The following is a 22,570-nucleotide window of genomic DNA, read 5'->3' on the forward strand; positions in this document are numbered from 1 at the left end:
CAAAATTAATGTAGTCCCTAACATAAGTATATTTAGGATGTTAGATGTATTTTAAGGTGTCATTGCCATGATTTGGTAAATGTGAAAAATTTTGGAAAGCAAGCTATATAGTTTCAGAATTTCTAACGTTATTCATAAGGCTCCTCCACATTTCATTTCCAGATAGATGATTAATAAATAGGAAACTTGAGCTGTAAAAAAAAAAAAAAAAGAAATCTGAAGACAGGTTATTCCAAGTTTCAGTATGTAAATAGGTAGACATAGGCCGATAGAGTAAAACCTCAGTAATTAAGGGGCTAATTGATGGAGTCTCTACAATATGAAATGCATTTTTTCACAATTTTGGTAATTTCATTCAAAAAATTGGCATATAATTCACATACCATGAAATTCAGCCATTTCAAGTGTGTAATTAAGTGGTTTTTAATATATTCACAAAATGGAGTGGCTCAGTCCATTGAGCATCTGACGTCAGCTCAGGTCGTGATCTCCAGGTTCCGGGATTGAGCCCTGTGTCAAGCTCTGGGCTCCACTGGGAGTCTGCTTCTCCTTTTCCCTCTGTCCCTCCCCCTGCCCCTGCTCTCTCAATCAAATAAATAAATAAAATCTTTTAAAAATATGTATTCACAAAGTGGTAAAACCATCACCACTCTCTTATTTCAGTACACTTTCATTACCCCAATAGAAATGCTATACCCGTTAGGAGTCAATCCCAATTCTCCCATCCTCACAGTCCCTAGAAATCACTAATGTATTTTGTCTCTATGAATTTGCCTGTTCTGAACATTTCATAAAAGCACTGTCGCATAATATGTTGTTCATTATATCTGGCTTCTTTCACTTAGCATAGTGTTTCAAAGTTCATCCAAGTTGCATGCTTTAGTAGTTAACTTTTATGACTTAATAATATTCCATTGAATGAACATACCACCTTTGTTTCTCTATTCATCAGTTGATAAGTTAGCTTGTTTCTACTTTTTTGGTTTCTGTGAGTAATGCTTCTATGAACATCCATGTATAAGATTTTATGTGAACATACATTTTTCAGTTCTCTTGGGTCTCTAGGAGGGGCTCCTGGGTCATAAGGGTACTCTATCCTTGACAGTTTAAGGAACCGTGAAACTACTCCAAAATAGCTGAACCGTTTTGTATTCCACCACATTCTCTAACATTTTCTGTTTTATTTTAGCCATTCTAGTGGGTGTGAAATGGTATCTTATTGTGGTTTTGATTTTCATTTACCTAAATGTTGAATATCTTTTCATGTGCTTATTGGTCATTTGTATGTCTTTTTTGGAGAAATGTCTATTCAAATAATTTGCCCAGTTTTTAATTGGGTTGTCTTATCAGCTATATGATTTGTAAATATATTGTCCCATTCTGTGGGATGTCTTTTACTTTCTTGATGGTGTCCTTTGATGCCCCAGAGTTTTTAATTTTTATGAAATCCAATTTATCTGCTTTTTTCTTTGGTCACTTTTGCTCTTGGTGCCATATCTATGAAACCATTGCTTAATCCAAGGTCGTGATGTGGCCTGTCTTTCTTTCTAGGAGTTTTATAATTTTATTCCTAATATGTAGGCCTGTGATCCATTCTGACTTAATTTTTGTGTATGATTTGAGGATCCAAATTCATTCTTTTACATGTAGATATTAAGTTTTCCTAGCACCATTTATTGAAAAGACTATTCTTTCCTCCTTGAATTGTCTTGGCACCTTTGTAGTAAATCAACTGACCAAGAATGTGATGGTTATTTCTGGACACTCAGTTCTGTCTCCATTGAGCTATATGTCTATCCTAATGCCAGTTCCATACTATCTTAATAACTATCTTTGTAGTAGATTTTAAAATTTGGAAATACGAGTTCTTCAACTTTGTTCTTCTTTTTCAAGATTGCTTGTCTATGCTGTGTCCCATGTATTGCCATAAGAATATTAAGTCCAGGTCATTGAGTTTTGGGGGGGAAAAAGTTGGCTGAAATTTTGATAGAAATTGTGTTGAATTTTTGGGTCAACCTGGGAAGAATTGCTATTTAAACAATATTAAGTCTTCGAATTTATGAACAGGGAATATTTCGATTTGTTTAGGTGTCCTTTACTTTTTTGTAGTTTTTAGTGTACAAGTCTTGAATTTCCCAGGTTAAATTGATTCCAAAGTATTTTATTCTTTTTGATGCTATTATAAATTGAATTATTTTTAAATTTTATTTTCAGGTTTATTGCTAATATACAGAAATGTAATTGGTGTTTGCACTTTGATCTTGTATCCTGCATTCTTTCTGACTATATTTATTAGCTCTAATTTTTTTTTTTTGTAGATTATTGAGAATTTTCTAGATACAACATTATGTCATCTGCCAGTAAGGATAGATTACTTCTCGCTTTCTACTCTGGATGCTTTTTATTTCATTTTCTTGTCCAGTTTTTCTGACTAGCATACCCAGTACAATGTTGAGGACATGTGGTGAGAGCAGACATTCTTGGTTCTTTCCAGGTCTTAGGGGAAAGCTTTCAACCTTTTTTCCATTAAGTATAATGACGAGTGTGGGTTTTTCATAGATATCCTTTGTTAGGTTGAAGAATTTCTCTTCTATTCTTAATTTATTTCTTTGTGTTTTCTATCACAAAAGGGTATTGGATTTTGTAAAATGGTTTCCTGCATGTACTAAGATGATAATATGTGTTTTTGTCCTTTATTTTATTAATGTGATGTATTACATTGATTTTTCAGCATGCATTGATTTTCACGTTGAACAGACTTTCCAGTTCTAGAACAAATCCCACTTGCTTGTAAACAACAGGTACAATCAGTTTCACACATTGTTGAATTTGGTTTGACAGTTACTTTGTGGAGGATATTAAGATCTACATTTCTAGAGAATACTGATCTTCAGTTTTCTTTTCTGTGATATCTTTGGTTTTGGTATCACTGTAATACCAGACTTACAGAATGAGTCAGAAAGTGTTTTTTCTCCTTTTATATTTTGAAAGAGTTTGTGAAAAATTGATTTTAATTCTTTAAAAGTAGAGTAGCATTTACCAATGAAGTCATATGGCCCTGGTCTCTCTTTTGTGGAAACATTTTTTTTGGGGGGAGGGGGAGCATTTTTACTATTAATTCAGTTTCTTTATTTATTATAGTTATGTTCAGAGTCTCTGTTTCTCTGTGAATCTGATGTCGTAGTTTGTGTCTTTTTCATATATGCACTTCCTTTAGATGTTCTTTTTAAAAAAGATTTAATTAATTTATTTTAGAAAGAGAGAGAGCACGAGTGAGCAGGAGGAGAGGCAGAGGGAATCTCAAGGTGTCTCTGCCATGAGTGCAGAGCCCCACACAGGGTTGATCTCACAACCCTGAGATCAGGACCTGAGCCAAGATCACGAGTTGGACGCTTAGCTGACTGAGCCACCCAGGTGCCCCAACTTCCTTTAGATTTTCTAATTTGTTGGTGTACAATTGTTCGTGGTATTTTCTTTTAAACCTTTTAGCTTCTATAATAATAATGTTCTCTCTTTCATCCCTTACTTTAATCACCTACATCTTTCCTCTTATTTTGTCAGTTTAGCTGAAAGTTTATAAATTTTCCAAGAACCAATTTTTACTTCATTGAGTTCTCTATTGTTTTTCTACTCTTTATTTCATTGATTTCCATTTAGATTTTTATCTCCCTTCTACTTGCTTTGGGTTCAATTTCCTCTTTTCCCCCCTAGTTTCTTAAGGTGGAATTTAGGTTGTTGATTTGAGGTCTTTCTTCTTTTTTAATATAGGCACTTGTAACTACATATTTTCCTCTAAGCACTGCTTTTGCTTTGTCCCATACTTTTGATACATTGTGTTTTCTTTGCATTCATCTCAAAGATTTTTTCTAATTTCCCTTGTGATTTCTGCTTTGACCCATTGATTATTTAGTGGCACACTGTTTATTTTCCACATATTTGTGAATTTCTCAAGTTTCTCTTTGTTATTGACTTCTAATTTCATTTGCTTTGGGTAAAAGAAATTACCTTGTGTGATTTTAAATCTTCTACATTTATTGAGACTTTTTTTTTCCCAGTGCAAAAAGGTGCTTTTACTATATAGCATGGGGACAGGATTGGGCAGAAAGAGCTGCAGTGGGAGTGACTGATTATATACTTTGAGTTAGTGGGGGTCAGGGATAATGTAAGTCTCTAAGGAATCTGAAAGCAAAGTTTCCAGGCCCTTGAAGGTCTAGCCATTGTTAAGATACGGTTACTTTATGGCTTATCACGTGATCCATTTTGGAGACTACTCCATGTGCGCTAGAGAAGAATGTACATTTTGCTGTTGTTGGACTAAGTGTTCAGTAGTTGTGTTAGTCTAATTGGTTTATAGTGCTATGCAAGTCTTAGCTTTTCTTGTTTATCTTCTGTATAGTTGTCCTTTAATTACCAAAAGTGAGGAATTGAAGTCTCCCAATATTAGGTTGAATTGTGTATTTCTCACTTTGTTTCTGTCAGTTTCGACTTCATATATTATGGCTCTCTATTACTGGTACATATGTTGACAGTTGTTTTATCTTCTTAATGAACTGATTCTTTACTGTTTTATAATAACCTTTTTTGCCTCTTGCAAAACTGTTTTTGACTCGAAGTCTATTTTGTCTGATACTAGTATAGCCGGTCAATCTCTTATAATTGCTGTTTGTATGGTACATTTTATTCCCATCCTCGTACTTACAATCCATTGTGTCTTTGAATACAAACTATGTTTGTTATTGGCAGCTTATAGCTGTAACACTTATTTTTAAAAAATCCATTCTGTTCATCTCTATCTTTAGATTAAATGGTTTAATTAATTTACATTTAATGTAATTATTGATCAGGGAAGATTTATAGCTGCCATTTTGTTATTTGTTTTCTATATTTCTGTGTCCCTTTTTTGTATTATTCTTCCATTCCTGCCACCTTTTGCATTAAATAAATATGATCTACTATGTCACTTAATCTGCCTGTATATAATTCTTTTCTAAGAATTTTCTTCGGGGATTACAATTAATATGTTTATTTATAACCATCTAGATCAGATTAATGCAATAGTATACAAAAATGTGTTCTTATATAGCTTCATTTCCTCTGCCTTCCTTTGTGCTATCATGCAAATTACACCTTTATACATTGTATACACATCAATGCAATTTATAACTACTCGTTATGCAGTTGATTTTTAAATCAGATGGAAAAAAAGTTATAATAAAAACATGTTTATACTGTCTTTTATATTTACCTATGTCATTACCTTTGTCAGTGCTTTTATTTTTTTCATGTGTAGTCTCATTATTGTCTAATCTGCTTTCATTTTAGCCTGAAAGTCTTCGTTTAGAATTTTTTTTGTAGGACAGAGCAGTTAGCAGTGAATTCTCTGTTTTTGTTTATCTGGAATCTTCTTAATTTCTCCTTCATTTTTTAAAGGATTGTTTTGCTAGACATGATTCTCGTTTGGCAGTTTTATTCTTTCAATACTTTGAATACATTATTTTGTGATCTTCTGGCCTCTGATGTTTCTTTTCTTCTTTCTTTTTTTAAACTTTTTTATTATTATGTTCAATTAGCCAACATATAGTACATCATTAGGCCTCCAGTGTTTCTAATGAGAAATCAGTTTTTAATCTCACTGTGGATCTCTTGTATAGGATTAGTCACTTCTCTATTGATGTTTTCTTTTTCTTTTTTTTTTTTAAGATTTTATTTATTTATTTGGCATAGAGAGAGAGAGAGAGCACAAACAGGGGGAGTGGCACGCAGAGGGAGAGGGAGAAACAGGCTCCCTGCCAAGCCGGGAGCCCGATGCAGGGTTCCATTCCAGGACTCTGGGATCATGACATGAGCTGAGGACAGATGGTTAACCGACTGAGCCACCCAGGCGTCCCTCTACTGATGTTTTCATTTTTTTTTTTTATCTTTTAACATTTTGATTATGATGTGTCTAACTGTACACTCTGAGTTGTCTGTCCTGGAGTTTGATGACTTTCTTAGATGTGTAGATTGACACTTTCCATCAAATATAGGAGGTCTTTGGTCATTATTTCTTCAACTATTCTTTCTGTTTCTTTGTCTTTCTCTTTCATGTCTTTCTGTGACTCCCATTAAGTGCATGTTGATATACTTGGTGGTGTCCTAATGGTATCGGAGACTGTTCATGAATTGTTTTTTTTCCTCTCTGTTCCTGAGACTGGATAATCCCGATTGAATTATCGTCACATTCATTGGCTGTTTCTTCTGTCTGCTCAGGTCTTCTGTTGAGCACGTCTAGTGAATTTGTCATTTCAGTTAATGTACTTTTCAACCACAGAATTTCTACTTGGTTCTTTTATGTAATTTTTATCTCTTTATTGATAATATCTATTCATGGAGACATGGTTTTCAGAATTTCCTTTAGTTTTTCTGACCTGGTTTTCTTTAGTTCTTTGAACATATTTACAATAGCAAATTTAAATCTTTGTAAGTCCAACATCTGAGCTTTCACGGGGACAGTTTCTATTTACTGCTTTATTTCCTATGTATGGGTCATATATATTTTTTGCATGTCTCATAATTTTTTGGCCGAAAAGTAGACATTTTAAATTGCATAGTGTTATGATTCTGTAAATTAGGTTCTTCCCCTCTACCAGAGTTTGATGTTTGTTTAGTAACTTTGTTGAACTAATTCTATTAAGTCTGTATCGTTTGTCATGTGTGGCCACTGAAGTTTCTGCTTGGTTAGCCTCATGATCAACTTAATTATTAGATAGAGATTGTCTTAGTTGCCTGGAACTGATAAGTCCCATAGCCTCTGCCGGAGAGCATGCGGGCCTACTGGGGGCATGGCTTCAACAGTTTACAATTCTGCCTTAGTGTGTGCTTCCTGCTTGTGCAGAGCTTCAAGTTTCGTCACAGGCGAGAGTCTAGGGCCTTCTCAGGTCTTTCTTGAGCACAGGCATGCGCATAGGTCTAGGCGAGCACATAATCCAATGCATTTATATTCCCAGGAATAGGTGAGAGCTTTTCAAATCCCCCTACGAACATTTCTTTCCCAGCTTTTAGTTTCAATTTTTGTGGTTAGTCTGTTGTTTGCCCAACTGCTCTCCACTGCCTCAGGTATCTGTGATGTTCAACAATTGCCTCTGATTGTTTTTGACAAATGCTCCTGGGAAAAAGGCTCTTTCCACTTGGCAAGCTCTAAACTAGGTAAAATGAAGACCAGTACTTGTGATTCCTTTTGCTTATAATCAGGGGACAGAGCTAACACTCATGCAGTGGCTTCTCAACAAAACAACCTTATTGAAGAGTCTTGACACAACTTGTAAGACATCACTAATTAGATTTCACTTGCCATCTGCTGCACTATCCTTGTCAGAGACCAGTGAAATGTAAATTTAGAACAGATGACAGAGTGAAAGGAGAAAACAACACCTTCCTGATAATTGTGGTTACCCAATCTGTATCCTGGGAAAAGGAGGGGGCAATAGTATCTAAAGGATTGCTTCTGGTTTTAGTATAAAATGATTGGCATTGAATAAATAAATGTGTTTATTTTATTTCCTTTTTTTTTTTTTTTTTTGAGGAGGAGCGAGGAAGGAGGAGAGCAGGTATTACCTTATAGAGGTGAATTTTCCTGTGAAATATAACTTTGACAATTATTCTCTTTAATAGAGAGATGTAAAAGTTATATTAAATATGTTTAAATTGAAGAGTATATCTTAGTTTAAAATACATAGGAGATCAAAGATAATTTTTTTTCTGATCTATAAGACCTAGCTAGAAGGTTGTTTTGATTTCTCATATTGCTGAGATGACTCCCTGAATAAAATAATGGAACCAGGCTACTAATGATAAATCTGATTTTATTCTGGGTCTTAGTGGAAATCAGCTAAAGGACCCAGTATTTTTGAGGGAACTAGACCATTGAAAAGGATTGAACTTACTTCTTCATCAGTAAAAAGATAAGGATCTGATCATTGCAGGGAGGAGCCATTCATACTACGTCCATACTCAATCATACTCATTCTGAAAGTTAAATATGCTCAGACCATACAAATACACTTCCCAGGAATGAGAGATAGGAGAATCCAATCATTTTTTCGTTCATTCATTCATTTACTCATTCTTTTATTCATTCACTGTCTATCGATAAAGTGCCTGCCATGTACCAGCAATTGTTCTTGGTGCTAAGGATACAGTAGTTGAGCAAAAATAGGAAGTTCCATGTCATCATTGGACCTATCTTCTAGTGGGAAGATAGAACAGAAACTCAACCAGAGGCGACTATATACTAGAATGGCAGAAAGTGTTAAACGCAATGAAGAAAATAATGCAAGCGAGACAACGGAGAGTAACAGGGTTAGGTGGGGTAGCGGGGGAAAGATGATCTCTGATAAGATGACGTTTATGCACAAATCTGAGAAAAAGCCATGGATATCTAGGAAAAGAGACTATTGGGTAGATGGAACAGTAAATGCAAATGACCTGAAGGTGAAGTGTGCCTGGAGCACAAAGAAAGTAGTGTGGGTTGAGCGAAGTGAGCCCCTGAGCCCCAGGAAAGGAAAACATAGCAAAGATGAGAGTAGGCCTTCTGGGGCGGGTTCCATTCAGTGTGGGTTTGGAAGCCACTGGAGAGTTTGGGGCAGAGAAATCACAAGGGTCTCAGGCTGTGGCATGCAGAATGGACGATGAGGAAGGGGGTTGGTGTGGTCAAAAACAGAAGTGGTTAGGCTTCTGCAGTGGTGCAGGTAAGAGGTGATTGTGGCTGGGGCAGGGTGGTGGCAGTGAAGGTGGTGAGCTGTACTTGGTCTCTACATATTTTGAAGGCAGAGCATGTGAGGTTGGCTGGTGAATGGGGTTAGGGGTGTGAAATAAGGAGGCATTGAAGGTGGGAGGTGAGTAGAAGATATTTGGTTTTGGTTAGAACAACCAAAGAAATGGGGGAGCCAATTGCTAGAATAGAAAGAAGGTAGTCAGTACTCGCTCTTGGTTTATGAAACCTAGTAAGTAGTTCCTCTGCTTTTTTTGACATCCCGGAATTGTGCGTGTGTGCATGTGTGTGTGTGTGTGTGTGTGTGTGTGTGTGTGTGTGTGGCAGAGAGAGAGAGAGGGAGGGAGGGAGAATGCAAATGGGCTGCAGAGGAAGTGGATAAGATTGAAGCCAACAAAAAACCTTTCCTGCAAGAAAATGGTATGGAGGGACACCTGGGTGGCTCAGTCAGTTAAGCGTTTACCTTTGGCTCAGGCCATGATCCCAGGATCCTGGGATCGGTTCCATATTGGGCTCCTAGCTCAGTGGGGAGTCTGCTTCTCCCTCTACCTGCTGCTCCCTCCTGCTTGTACTCTCTCTCTCTCTCTCTCTCTCATGTTCTCTGTCTGGCAAATCAATCAATCAATCAATCAATCTTAAAAAAAACAACAAAACGCTATGGGGTATGTCAACAGAGAATGAAGACAACAAATGAGGAAAAAGAAGATACTAGAAGATTGCGTTTTAGGTAAAGAAATTTCCAGACTTCTTCCAGGCCACCTATGTTCAATTTGGTGAAAGACCAGGGTTCAGATTCTTGCTGATAATATGTGATGAAGGATAGTTACATACACTTGCTGTGCTGCAGTCTCTTCAGGAACGAAATGGAAGCTGTTCTGAGGATGAAGTGATAAACACAACTTTTTTGTCCTCTCATTTTAATTTTCCTCCTATGCTTTACTGAAAGTCGCAAAAAAGGGAAAAAATTCTATATTAATGGTCTAATTTGTCTCTAAGCTTTTCTATAACAAGTGGTTATGGAGAGTCATGAAATGTAGGGCGTGATGTTAAGGATTGCAGCAGATTCAATAAACATACAAATTAGTTTTTCCTCCAATGATTTATAACCTAAATATGTAGTTTACTTAAGTGAAAGCTCAGGACAGTTTTTGATGGTGATGCAAACATGAATGCTATGAAACATTGCTTTTAAAAATGCAAACATTTGGGGCGCCTAGGTGGCACAGCGGTTGGGCGTCTGCCTTCGGCTCAGGGCGTGATCCCGGCGATCTGGGATCGAGCCCCACATCAGGCTCTTCTGCTGTGAGCCTGCTTCTTCCTCTCCCACTCCCCCTGCTTGTGTTCCCTCTCTCGCTGGCTGTCTCTATCTCTGTCGAATAAATAAATAAAATCTTTAAAAAAATAAAATAAAAATAAAAATGCTAGCATTTATTGATCACGAATTATGTACTAACCATTTTGCTATGTGTCTTCCATTTTTATGTCACTTAATTCTAAGGAAAAAAAGAAACAAAATCCTAATATTACCCTCAGATAGAGATTGAGAGGCAGGATTATTTCTTTTCTGATATTGAGGAGTCTTACAGTTAGTGAAGTAAGTTATTTGGCCAAATTTACATAGCAAGTGGTAAGAACCAGAGTTGAACACACAGTCTGACTTTGGGGACTAGACTCATAAACTTTTCACCATTTTGTTTTCCTCAGGGATTTCAGGGGTTGGGGAAAGTGCTATGGATTGAAGTAGTCGAATAAAGTCTCATGGAAGGAGCAGGGCTTGGGACGTTCTCTAAAAGAGGGTAGAGTAAGAAAAAGAAAGAGAAGAGGATCTAATGGGTTGGCGAGCACCAACTGTACGGGAACAACAAGGAAGTCTGGCTTGCCTGTCACCCTGGGTTTTGGTTGGGCGGTAATCAGAGGTTAAGTTGGATTAGTGAGCTGAGACCAGTTTATAGAAGATCTTGAATGCCAGCCAAAGTGGCTTACATATCCTCTTTTTAGGTAATGGGAAACCATTGGAAGAATTTGGATATCATTTTGGAATTATGTCAAATCGGGAGAGAAACATTATGAGAGATAGGAGAGGAGAAAGCCAGTGGGGAGGCCATGGCTGCAATTCAGGTATGAAGTGCTAAATCTTGGACAATTTTTCGTCTTATGAATCTACGTTTCAAAAAATACAACTGTAAGGCCCACCTTACACAGATACACAGGCCTCTCCCCTGTGTATCTCCCTCTGTCTTTCTCTTTTCTTTTGAAAGTCTTTTCTAGAATTATGGATTTTTAAAGGAGAAAATCACCTTGGATAGAGATCATGTGTCCTAATCTTTTTTTTTTCTTTAACATGACTGAGCCAAGCAAAATTAAGAAACTTGCCTAAGATCGCATGGTAACAAGTGTCAAAGCCAAGACTAAAATAAATTTGTTTTCTGACTTTCTCTTCAACACTGTAAGTGTTATCATTCCTGTCTCCACTTTCTCTTGCCAGGACTTCAAGGAAAAGGAACTCCAGAGTTCCCAGATAATTCTCTCCATTTCTTTTAACCCAGGATGGTATTGGTGATCCTGTTGTTTTTAGGGAATAAGGTTAATGTTTCTTAGGTACTGAAACCACCTGATTTGTAAGAAATCATGATTTATGAGAAATATAAATTTGGTCATTCAGTTGACCAAAACATGTTTCTCATATGTATTTGGTTTCTGTCCAGAGTTCCTGGCTCCTACAACCCTGAGAATTTCCTATGATAAATATACAAGTGTATTTTGTTATGTTAATGAAGGTGACTTCTGGGTCCCACTTGGTGGCAGGGGCTGGTTGCCAAGAGAACCAACCATGTGATTAGAGGGTTAGAACTTGCCCTCTTATTCCCAGACCTCAGTGGAGAGGAGAGAGGGGCTGAAGGTTGAAGCAGCCAATGGCCAATGACTTAGTCAATTATGACTGCAGTGAAGCCTTCATAGAGACCCAAAAGGGTTAACAGAGCCTCCAGGTTGGTAAGCCGGTGGAGATTGGAGAGGGCAGTGCCTTAGAGAGGGCATGGAGGGCATGGAAGCTCCATGCCCTTTCTCTATGCCTTACCCTCTGCATCTCTTCATCTGGGTGTTGATTCTTATCCTTTATCATAACCTTAATAAACTGGTAAGCACAAGTGTTTCCCTGAGTTCTGTGAGCCCCTGTAGCAATGAATCAAGCCTAAGGAGGAGGTCCTTGGAATCTCCAGTCTGTAGCTGGTAGGTCAGAAGCACAGGAAAGCCTGGGGCGTGGGGTTGGGGGCAGTCTTGTAGGACTGAACCCTTTACCTGTGGAATCTGATGCTGTCTCTAGGTAGTGTCAGAATTGAGGGGAATTCTCGGATACCTTTCTGGTCTTCTGAGAATTGCTCGGTGTTTTGTCTGGGGGAAACACTCCCACCCCTCCAGGTCAGAATTAGGTCCAGGAACCCATAAAGACCAATCAGCAGAAATAATTTTTTTACATCTGTTACTTTGCCCCAAGAGATTCATCGGGATTTTATTATACACCAGAGTTAAACACACTGACGTTCTCTGGAGAAAACAGAGAATCATCTTTCTTGCTCCCTCTCCTACTTAGCAGGGAAGGGAGGAGTTGTTACTCCCTGAAGATACCTTTTGGCTTGATGAACTCATGGGGGAGATGTAAATGCATGGTCTGCTTTCTGATCCATAAGGAAAAATGACCTTAATATGAAATAAGTCTCTGAGGCATAGAAAAGGAGAGGAAGTAAAGAGCTCTGAATTCTTTCCACGCGGGAAGAGAAGCATGGGGTATTATTTAATCTCCTGGTCCACTAAAGAACCCTAATTTCTGAGATTCTTTGGGAGGTCTCAGCTATAAAAGTCTTCATCAACTCTTGCATTTAGGAAAAGAGAATGGAACTCCCATGGCAATTTTATATATAAAAAAATATTTTTCTCAGTGTGAATGGTTTTGAGCTTTACATGGAATTTTTTCATCAAAGGTTTCTCCCGAACAGGGAAAGTACAGTGACTTTTAATCCAAAGCAGACAGCAGCGCTACAGAGGCCCCTGCCAAGACAGAGATGATAGGAAAAATCAATATCCCATAATTAAATCTGTTGAATTGACAGTGGGGGGGGGAGTCACAGTTTTAATTTAGATATTGGCTGCCCAGAGAAGAAATATTCTGACAGCAGTAAAATGAGGAGTAGGGTTTCATGTATTCCTTAGATAATGATGAACAGTTGTCTACCACATGCTGGTCACTGTGCTGTGCTGGTGCTCAGAAATTAACAGAACAAGATGTACCCAATGTCTGCCCCTCGATGATGACCCTAGACTGTACATTCTGAGTAGGGCTTGCTAACTGCTGTATTCCTCGGGAGAAGATTAGTGTCTGACATGTAGTAGATGTTGTGACAATAAATATTTGATGAATTAATGAATACCTTTTTATACTATACTTTTGTCTTTTGAATATAACTTTATACCTTACCCTGACTTGTGAAGGAGGCAGTGTCCATCAATCCTCATTTTCTTGATGGTCTTTGTCAGAAAATGAGTGTTAAAATTTTTGTTCAAAGGATTTTTTTTTTCTTTTTTAACATGAGGGAGATAATCATTCGTTCTTGGCTTTAAAAATTTTTTCTTTTATAATTTCCCATTCTGACAGCTTTTGGCAAAGATTATTAATGGAGTTAAAAATCTCAGAAATTAAAGATATCCTTCTTACTCCCATCTGTTAAGTAATGTGATGTGGTCCAAAAGGCCAGCCAGTCGTAACAGGTGAATTCCAGTGATCGTTGGCTGGCTGGTCTCAGAACCGCTGGCCAAGGCTAAGGTCTTACTATGGACTTGAATGTGTTTGGCAAATTCTTTCCAGATCGTTGTCGGTATCAAGACATAGCTTTAGAAACCTCATCCTTAGTATTAACTGTTTCAGTAAGAGTGATACCTATTTTTATTGAATCAGTTGTATATGGGATCAAATGCTGTGTAGAAATGTGAATTAACTGGTTATCTATTCTTGATTTTGACAAGTGATATTGTGGGGCTCACTCTATTTGCCAAGTTGGCCCACCCCTTAATTCTGGTCTGATTTCTTTAAAAAAATTTTTTTGTTTTAAAGAGTATCGATTTATTTAGAAAGTGCTCTCATGTACATGCGCACTGAGCAGGAGGAGGGGCAGAGGGAGAGGGGGAGAGAGAATCTCAAGCAGACTCCGCGGAGTGGAAATCATGACCTGAGCTGAAATCAAGAGTCGGACGCTTAACCAATTGAGCCACTCAGGCACCCCTAATCTGGTCTGATTTCAACTGAACTTGTCCTTACCTTGTTATCTTTTGAATTGTTCCATTGGGTGTTTGAGTGGTATTATGAGATCAGATTTGTCAGAATAAGCTAGAGAAAACACCTCTTCATTTTAATTCTGTATTCATTTTCAAATGAAAGCATGCAAGAGACTAATACAATAGCAGGGAAAATGGGGTGGGGGGGTAGGTGTATCCAGACTTTTGGGACTGGTGCTGCTCCAGGTGAGATGCTGGAGGTCCTAAATAGCACGCGTTCCAGGTTCCTGAAATTGTGGGCAATACAGTCCTTTGTATAAAGTACATGATTTCCTCGTAAGTGTTAATTTTCTTTCTTTCCTCAAGGTAGAGTAGAAAACACTGCTTCTCTCCTTACATGTGCATACAGATTTCCTGGGGGTTTGTTAAAATGCTGACTCTGGGGTGGGACCCAAATTTCTGCATCTCTAACAAGTTCCCAGGTTGGCGACCGTCCTTTGAGAAACAAGGGCATAAAGACCAATTGGTTTAGATTTGGGCTGACCTAGGTCCAAGTGTCAATTCTGTGTGACTTAACGAAGGAGTTGACATTTGAAACCAGGTCTGTTCATCTGGTCCATCTTTTAAGGGCTTCTTTTCAAGTTTTCCTATACCTGGGCTCTGGGATGGTCAGTCCTTTAGTGACACCTTGCTGGATGTTGGAGGTGTTGAGGCACACCTGGGTTTGGTCTCTTCTGTTCCCTTGCTCTCTAGATCGTTGACTCTGAGCATTTTGCAGGACAAAAGAGTACCCTGACCGTGCTAACCTGTCCTCGGCCCCCCGATCATCTGTAGCTTTACAGCAACTGTGTTCTTCAGGTAAAGTTGCCGTTGCTTTTCCCTTTTTCTCTATCCAAGCAGTGTTTATTTAGAAAGCTCTGGGTGCAGTGTCTGGCTGATAGTGCCCCATGCTGTTCTGTCTTATTCCTGAAGCTTCTGTGCATCTCTTTACCTTTATAAAAATTCTCCTGCTGCACCCATGCTGCCTCCTGTTACTAGGATGTGTAGTGAATGGTGAAGATGTTCGCTAAATCTCAAACACACAGCTTGTCTTTAGACCTCTGAGCTGGCTCTGCTGGGGGGCATGGAGGTGATCAAGCCAGGCATCATTCATTCGGTCTGATGGGCCGCATCTCTCCATTTATCAGTCGTGGATGTATGGGGGGTTTTTGAGTCATTTTATTGTCTGACCGAAGCATGATAGATTCTCTTTTAGGAAGTGACTCGCTTTTCCTCCTTCTCTCTCTGACTTGTGGTCCTTTCTTTGTTTTAGGGGTCCTGGTAGCTCAGGGTCTGCTTGTCAAGATCCTAGTTACATTGCTTGTTTCCCAGTCTCCGGCCAGGGTAATCCCTGTTCTTAGCAGATACGAAAATAAGCAATTAATGTTAAAAGAATGAATTCTAGTGACATCATTTCCCTTTCGGTTGTTTGGCTGTTGAGACCATCCTTCATCCTGGGTACCGTGCTCCTCCTCAGTGGCCTCTTAGGTCTGGCTCTACTGATTCGCTGTTTGATAGCTTCAGCTGAGATGCTTTGGTTTGACCATGTTTTCAGGAGATCGGAGGCCTTTTTTTGTATTTCTTTTTTCTCCCCCAAGGGAAGATACATATTCTACCAAAACGCACAGGTGTAAGACTTCCTGGACACAGGGTGCTAATGCCTGAAAAGAGCAGGCACATCGTATGTACGTAAAGCAGTCAGTGGTAAAAATAGGCAGACTGGTGGAAAGGTACACGTCCCACCTAAAATGTCCAAAGTCAGTGTGAAATGGCAAATTTTGGTCCGCATCCTACCTTGGAAACTCCCTTTAGAATTTGAGATCTAGCTTTAGGGGGACCAACTGCTCTGGTTTACCAGGAACGGAGGGGTTCCCTGGGAGGTAGGATTTTCAGGGCCAAAACCTGCAACATTCCTGGACAAACCAGATGGTTGGTCACCCAAGATGTAGCGTATTTAGTGCCTATAAGCATTGTCTTAAACTAGACTGAAGTTAAACTAAAGCTTTAAAAACAGGGAACACTAGTTGGATCAAATATCTTCACCTATTAAAACCAAAAAGAAGTGTTTGTTTGTTTTTTTCCCTCTGTAAGTTTGCAGTTTTCAATGGAGAAAAAAGTAGCAATGCTCACTATTTTATTCTTATAAGCAAAGCAGGACTTTAAACTCTATTTGAGGAATGACCCCTTTTCAGAAATTAGAGGAACTGAATCTATTGCCAGCCAGTCATAGCTGTCCATCTGCTAATTCTCTCCACATAGAGGGAGCAGCTGTCATTTCAGAAATGCTACAGTAGATAATAAGATTGGGTACGTTTCATCTTCAAATGCTTAAAACAAATCTCTGGGAAGAACAGCAGCAGTTTCTCTGACTGCATGAATCTCTGATATTATTAACACAAAATGCCAAATGGATTTGGAGATTGGAAGCAAATGGATTTGCTTTAAAAGGAAAAGCACTCAAGTTACGTGTAGTACATATTGTGATAATCTGCAATTGCATAGATATAGGGACCGCCGTAGCAATAGGCAGACACAGAGATACTCTCCAAATCATAGCCACGCAGAGAGCCCTGAATACAAATACCAGCTTATGGGCTTCCAAATCCACACAACCTATGGCTACAAAGGGAATGTATCACTGTCTCCAACCCTGCAAAACAAAGTTTACCTGAAACTAACGGCTTCCTTCAGTTTCATGTGGGTCGGATTTCACCAAATCCATGTAATTAGGTAATTGTAGGTGCCCACACCAGCCCCCTCTGCACTCTTTAACAGCCCACAGTCCAGTTAGCAATTTATATTGTTATTCCCTCATATTTTTTTCTTAGATGAATTCTTTTTTTTTTTTTTCCCAGTCTCATTGCTTCCACCTTTAAGTCTGCCCAGGTGAACTGGTAATCGAAACTGACCGCAGCCTCTTGTTTGGGGTTCCTAGCCAAGATTATCCTTTCCGATCAACCTGTATATAGCTCCTTCATTATTCTTTATAATGAAAAAAAAGTTAGGATGAGGTGAGGAAGCAATGAACATAGCCCAAGTGGCATCCCTGAGCACTATAGATAGGGATGAAAATGTAAATTCAGATATAGATGGGGATGTGCACATGGATATAGATATGGACGTGACATAGAGACACGGGTAGAGATAGAGTTATATAGATATTTCTGCATGGAGATATCATTTCATTTGATCCTCCACATAATTTGGGGAAGTAGGTTACATATATGTGTGTACTTTTTGCCTATGGGAATATTGACTCTCAAACAGAATCCCAAATCCCATATTTGGCGACAGGGCTGAGAGTTAGGAGTGGTCTTCTTAACTCAAACCCAGGGCTTATTCTGATTGCAGCACACACCTTACTTTTTCTATTTTTGGAACTTGCAATCTAGAATGATAGTTTTGCTATGTGGTGACCTATGAACTTTTCCCCATGTAGACATTGTCCCTGCACTTGGTCTCCACGGAACACATGAAAAGAGAGAGTTGACATGGAATTGATGGCTCCTGGACACGTATATTGCTTGCATTTTCATTTATACAAATGGAAATGCTTTTAAGGGGTCTTGACTGATTTCATCACTTTGGATGTTACCAAGAAAAAGAAAATCCCCAGTGTTGATGAGAAACCAGGTCAAGGCACGGAGAGTCACAGAGCAGTTAGTATCCCGAGGCTCAGGGATGTTGTGCCTGAGAGTACCTTGATTTGAGAAAAGAAATTCATTTAAACCCAGCAAATATGCTCAGGAGCAAGTCTGGGACGCCTGCTTCTTTCTGTTGCTATCACTACTAACGATCTCCTTTATGTTTTACCTCCATCCCTGGTCGCCAGGCAGAACAGATAAACCCTATTGCTAGATGCCTTTGCTATTAAAAAGTGGAAGGGAGGGAAAAAAAAATAGCAAGAAAAGAACAAAAAAGTCAGAGAAGAAGATGAAAAAAACCTACCATTTCTCAAGTCAAAATATTTTAATGGTGAGATCGGGATAAATGATTAATCTAAAGATTTTTGGTTTCCAGTGAGCTGTAAGAGGAGGCTGACACAAGCAGCAGGAAACTAATATTTAAAGATAATTTCAGAAACACGAAGATGAGAAAGTGGTGAAAGAAGGAGGCTGAACCTTTTTCCTTCCACCTCCAAGATTTATTGAAAATAGTGATTTAAGAAACACACACACAAAAACGTATCTGATTCTATATTTAAATGCTAGTGCATTTTTATTCATTCCAAATTATTTATTGAACACCGATTTTGACAGTTACTATATTGGGGTTTTGGTGGTAACAAAGCACCGTTCCGGCCCCCAGGAGGCTCACAGTCCAAGGAAAGAGATGTAAAAATAACTAAATAACAGTAAAACCCCACCCAAAATGGTTTTATGAGAACTCTGATTAAGGGGATCTCTGGAAGCTTTTGCAACAAATATAGGAGCAGAATGGAATGGCCTGGGGATCGGGAAAAGTTTCCCTGAAAGTTGCATAATTGGCAAGGGATGGAGCTGTGGGGAGTCCTGGCAACGGGACAACAGACACAGTTGCTCAGAGAGATCTGTGACCTCTTTGAGGGAGCTGGGGTACAAAGGACAAGGGCCACGGGAGATGTGGGCTGGGCATGGGGGAAGGTTGATGGGGATGCTGGGCTGCTTCCCCTCAATTCGTGGCATCTCTCTTGTTCGCTCTCTTGAGTAAATAGCATCGGAGCAGGCCTGCTGGGGGCCTCCCCTGAACATGGGCTGGCTGCACTTGGTCATCTCCGAGCGTCTCTGTTTTGGATGACCTTACCTGACAGCTCAGCGTCTCGGCTTCCCTCCGAATCGCAGGCAGCGCTCCCATGACCAGCTGCGTCAACTTTGTAAAGTAACTTGATACTTGCAGATGTGAATATCTCCATTTCCCAAATGAGGGGATGGATGACTCTCAGGTCATTTCTAGTACCAGTATTCCATGCTGATGTCTTTGAAGAAGATACTCTGGCTCTCTGGGTAAATGTCAAGTGTTCTGCGTCATCTGTATGCACAGGGAGGAAGCACAGTGGTAGGAGGAAGAGCCTTATATTTTCTCAGAGGCAAACAGATCTGGACGTAAAGCCTAGCTCTTAGTTATGTGATCTTGGGCTATTTATGTAATCAGTTTAAGCTTCAGTCTCTTCGCTGGGATGGAATATTATCCACCTGGCAGAGTTATTGGGCCAGCTAGAAATAGTGTATATAACACACCCAGCGTGACAGTTTGAGCTCAACTTAATTATTTGTAGAATTGAAGGTCCCAGAGCCCAGAGAAATGTATCGAATTCGTTCTCTGTGGATGCATGTAAGGGGGAACTACATTTCCCAAACTTCATCTGAAAACTGTGATAACCCAGTATCAAGTCAAATATGGCTTCCAGTTCTTTTTGGGGCCGTGAATAATCACAACACTTTGGGGACTGAAATGACAGATCTGCAGCTTTCTGGACATCTGCAATGGATGCCAATTGGGCAGAAGTCAGAAGGACGTGGGATTCATTAGTCTGTTTGTCTTGTCGAGCTTTATTTTCTCAAGTTATTTTCTTCCCGACGAGTATTTATTTGCTCCTTGTTTGTTCCTGCAGCCACCGATGCTCACTGAAAGGGGAGGATTTGAACAGACAGTGGCTCTCCCCCAGTGCTCATCTCCAGCCAACAATCTACCATGCCAAAGGACTCCTGTACTACCTGGGCAGTGCTGGCCGAAGTCCCAGGGTGAGTCATTTCCTCCTGCCTCCACACTCTTGGCTGGTTCCTTCCATCTTTCATGAGGCAGCTTACTTTTTGTCAAGGAAAGAAACGCAGATACAAGCCAAAGACCTATGTACGACAGGCTTTAATGGGGGGTGTATTCATTTCCTAGGATTGCCATAACAAAGTACCACAGACTGAGTAGCTTAAAACAACAGTAATGCATTTTCTCACTTTTCTGGAAGCTGGACATCTGAGATCAAGGTGTCAGCAAGCCATGATGTCTCCAAGGGATCTAGGAAAAACCCTTCATTGCCTGTTCCTGGCTTCTGCTGATGGCCGGGAGTCCCGAGTATCCCTTGGCTTGTGACAGCGAATCTTCTCTCTGCCTCTATCTTCACATGGCTGTCCTGTGTGTGTGTGTGTGTGTGTGTGTGTGTGTGTGTGTCTGTCTGTCTGTCTGTGTACAGATTTCCCTCTTCTCCTAAGGACAGCAGTCATTGGATTAGGGTGACCTAATTAGGGCCCACCATAATGAGTATGGCCTCATCTTAACTTGATTTCCTCTTCAAAGAACTGTCTCCAAATAAGGTCACATTCACAGGAACTGAGGATTAGAGCTTCGACATATTTTTATTTTTCGGAGGGGGGAGACACGATTTAATGCACAATAGGGGAAAACCATTGGTTCAAAATCCCTTTAGTAAAAACTGTGCAAAAATTTCATTTTATCCCATTTTCTGCCTCTTCATTTTTCTGGTTTTTAAGTTATTGGTCAAAAAAGAATATATATATATCTGTTAAGTAGTGATTGGAAGAAATGCTTCAGATGTTCATATTCACGCTCAAGTAATACTTGCTCAGTTCCAAAGAGGATTCTGGCCCCGTTCCAAGTGCTTTTATGTGTAGGCTTTAGCAACTGTACCACTGAGGGAAAACAGATGACAGACAGTCCGGCCTCCGACTTACGGATGCTTCCACTGGTGATTTTTTTTTTACTTTACTATGGTGTGAAGGTGATTCACATTCCGTAGGAACCGTACTTCAAATTTTGAATTTCGATCTTTTCCCAGGCAAGAGACGTGTGGTTCGATCCTCTCTTGGGATGCTGGGCAGTGGTAGCAGTCCACAGCTCGCAGCCAGCCAAACAATCAGGAGGATAAACAACCCATACACGTACCACGATTCTGGTCCCATACAGTCATTCTGTTCTTCAATTTCAGTATAGTAGTCAATAAATTACATGCGATATTCAGCACTTTATTATAAAATAGGCCTTGTAGTAGATGATTTCACCCAGCTGTACCCTGATGTAAGTGTTCTGAGCATGTGTAGGGCAGGTGAGGCTAAGCTATGATGTTTGGCAGGGTAGGTGTATTAAATACATTTTCAATGTGTGATATTTTCAATTTATGATGGATTTAACAGGACGTAATCTCATCATCAATTGATAAAGGTCTGTATTTGAAACCAGACGCCTAAGCTCAAGATAAGGAAGGAAGCAATGGTAGCCAAGTTAACTGTATAAACGCAATCATTTATTGACTACAAACTGTGAACATACTCTCTGCAAAAGTATGGAGGGGCATATGTCCAAATTTAGGGTCCTTGCCTAACCTAAGGAACTTAAAATAGTGTGGAGAAGCCCACAGATGGCCCAAACAATCACCTCTACCATTAACCACTGTTCGAACATATATTATGTGATAAAAACAGTGGCACATTCAGTGACTATTGAAATATTAGATGAATACCTAATAGAGAATCTTATTGTAATCCTAAAAAGATTAATGGGTCCAGTGATTTCCCTGAGGTCTTTGGGAGGTATATGGCAGAGTTGGCATTCAGTTCTGACTTGTTTTCCACCCTGAAACCCAATCTATCTTGATCACTTACTCTTTGAGAGAGGGTATTGTGGTCCCCAAGACTATCCTCTGGTTCGCTGATTCCCTAGGACAAGCAGAACTCAGAATAGCTGTTGTGATTCTAATTATAGTTTAGTGTAGGGATACGGATTAAAATCAGCAAAAGTAAAGGGTGCATAGGGCAGAATCCAGGAGGGACAGTGTAGGTTTCCAGGATCTGCTCCCAGTGGAGCTGTATGGATGGTGCTTAATTCAGCAGTGATGTGTGATAACATGGAGAGTATTGTCAACCAGGGAAGCTCGTCTGAGCTTTGATGTCCAGGGTTTTTATTGGGGCTCAGTTATAATTATGGTGCCCCACATGGCTGATCTTCATTACTCAGTCTCTAGCCCCTTGAGAGGTCAAACTGACACTTAATGGCCCAAGACCTCCACCATTGATCACATGGTCAACATCAACCATCTGGCATGACCCAAGGCCCCGGGTAAAGAAAGACAGTCTTATCTAGCAGACTATTCCAAGGGTGTGCGGGTAATCACCCAGGAGCCAACCAAGAGCCAGACCTTTCTTTGGAATGTGCAAGGTTTGAGTCAATACTTTACTGCAAAGGGAACAAAGAATGTCCTTTTGCCCTTAAGAGTCTTTGTTCCACACAGGTCAAGTGTGCAATATTTTCATGCTAATCTCCACTACCCTCATCTAAGGAAACACTGTAATCTACACTATCTATCCTCTAGAAGCAAATTCATGGCCTGTATGGCAGAGCCCCGATCTTACAGTCAAAGCCTGGAAAGATTGTGCTCTCTGAGAAAAGAAGCCTTAGCCTCTGTGAGAAGAGAGACATACAGGGAAAGAGGTCCTTACCTGATATACGTTTAAATATACATGCATTCGACCCATAACAAACAGGATTCTTCTCTCCTCTGACAACCTCTAATTGAAGAGCAGAACATTT

At 39.6% G+C, this 22,570-nt stretch overlaps 1 protein-coding gene across 1 annotated transcript in view; it reads left to right on the forward strand.

The window, feature by feature from the left end:
• The window catches only part of AGBL1 (AGBL carboxypeptidase 1), a 689,944-nt gene that overhangs the window by 348,659 nt on the left and 318,715 nt on the right, over positions 1 to 22,570 (forward strand). Inside the window, exon 19 of the mRNA XM_040642611.1 lies at positions 19,644 to 19,773. Within this exon, the coding sequence (XP_040498545.1) occupies positions 19,644 to 19,773 (130 nt within the window). The remainder of the gene's footprint in view (positions 1 to 19,643; positions 19,774 to 22,570) is intronic.

Source organism: Ursus maritimus, unplaced genomic scaffold (genome assembly GCF_017311325.1).
Source record: "Ursus maritimus isolate PB19 unplaced genomic scaffold, ASM1731132v1 scaffold_27, whole genome shotgun sequence".
NCBI classification, from domain to species: Eukaryota; Metazoa; Chordata; class Mammalia; order Carnivora; family Ursidae; genus Ursus; species Ursus maritimus.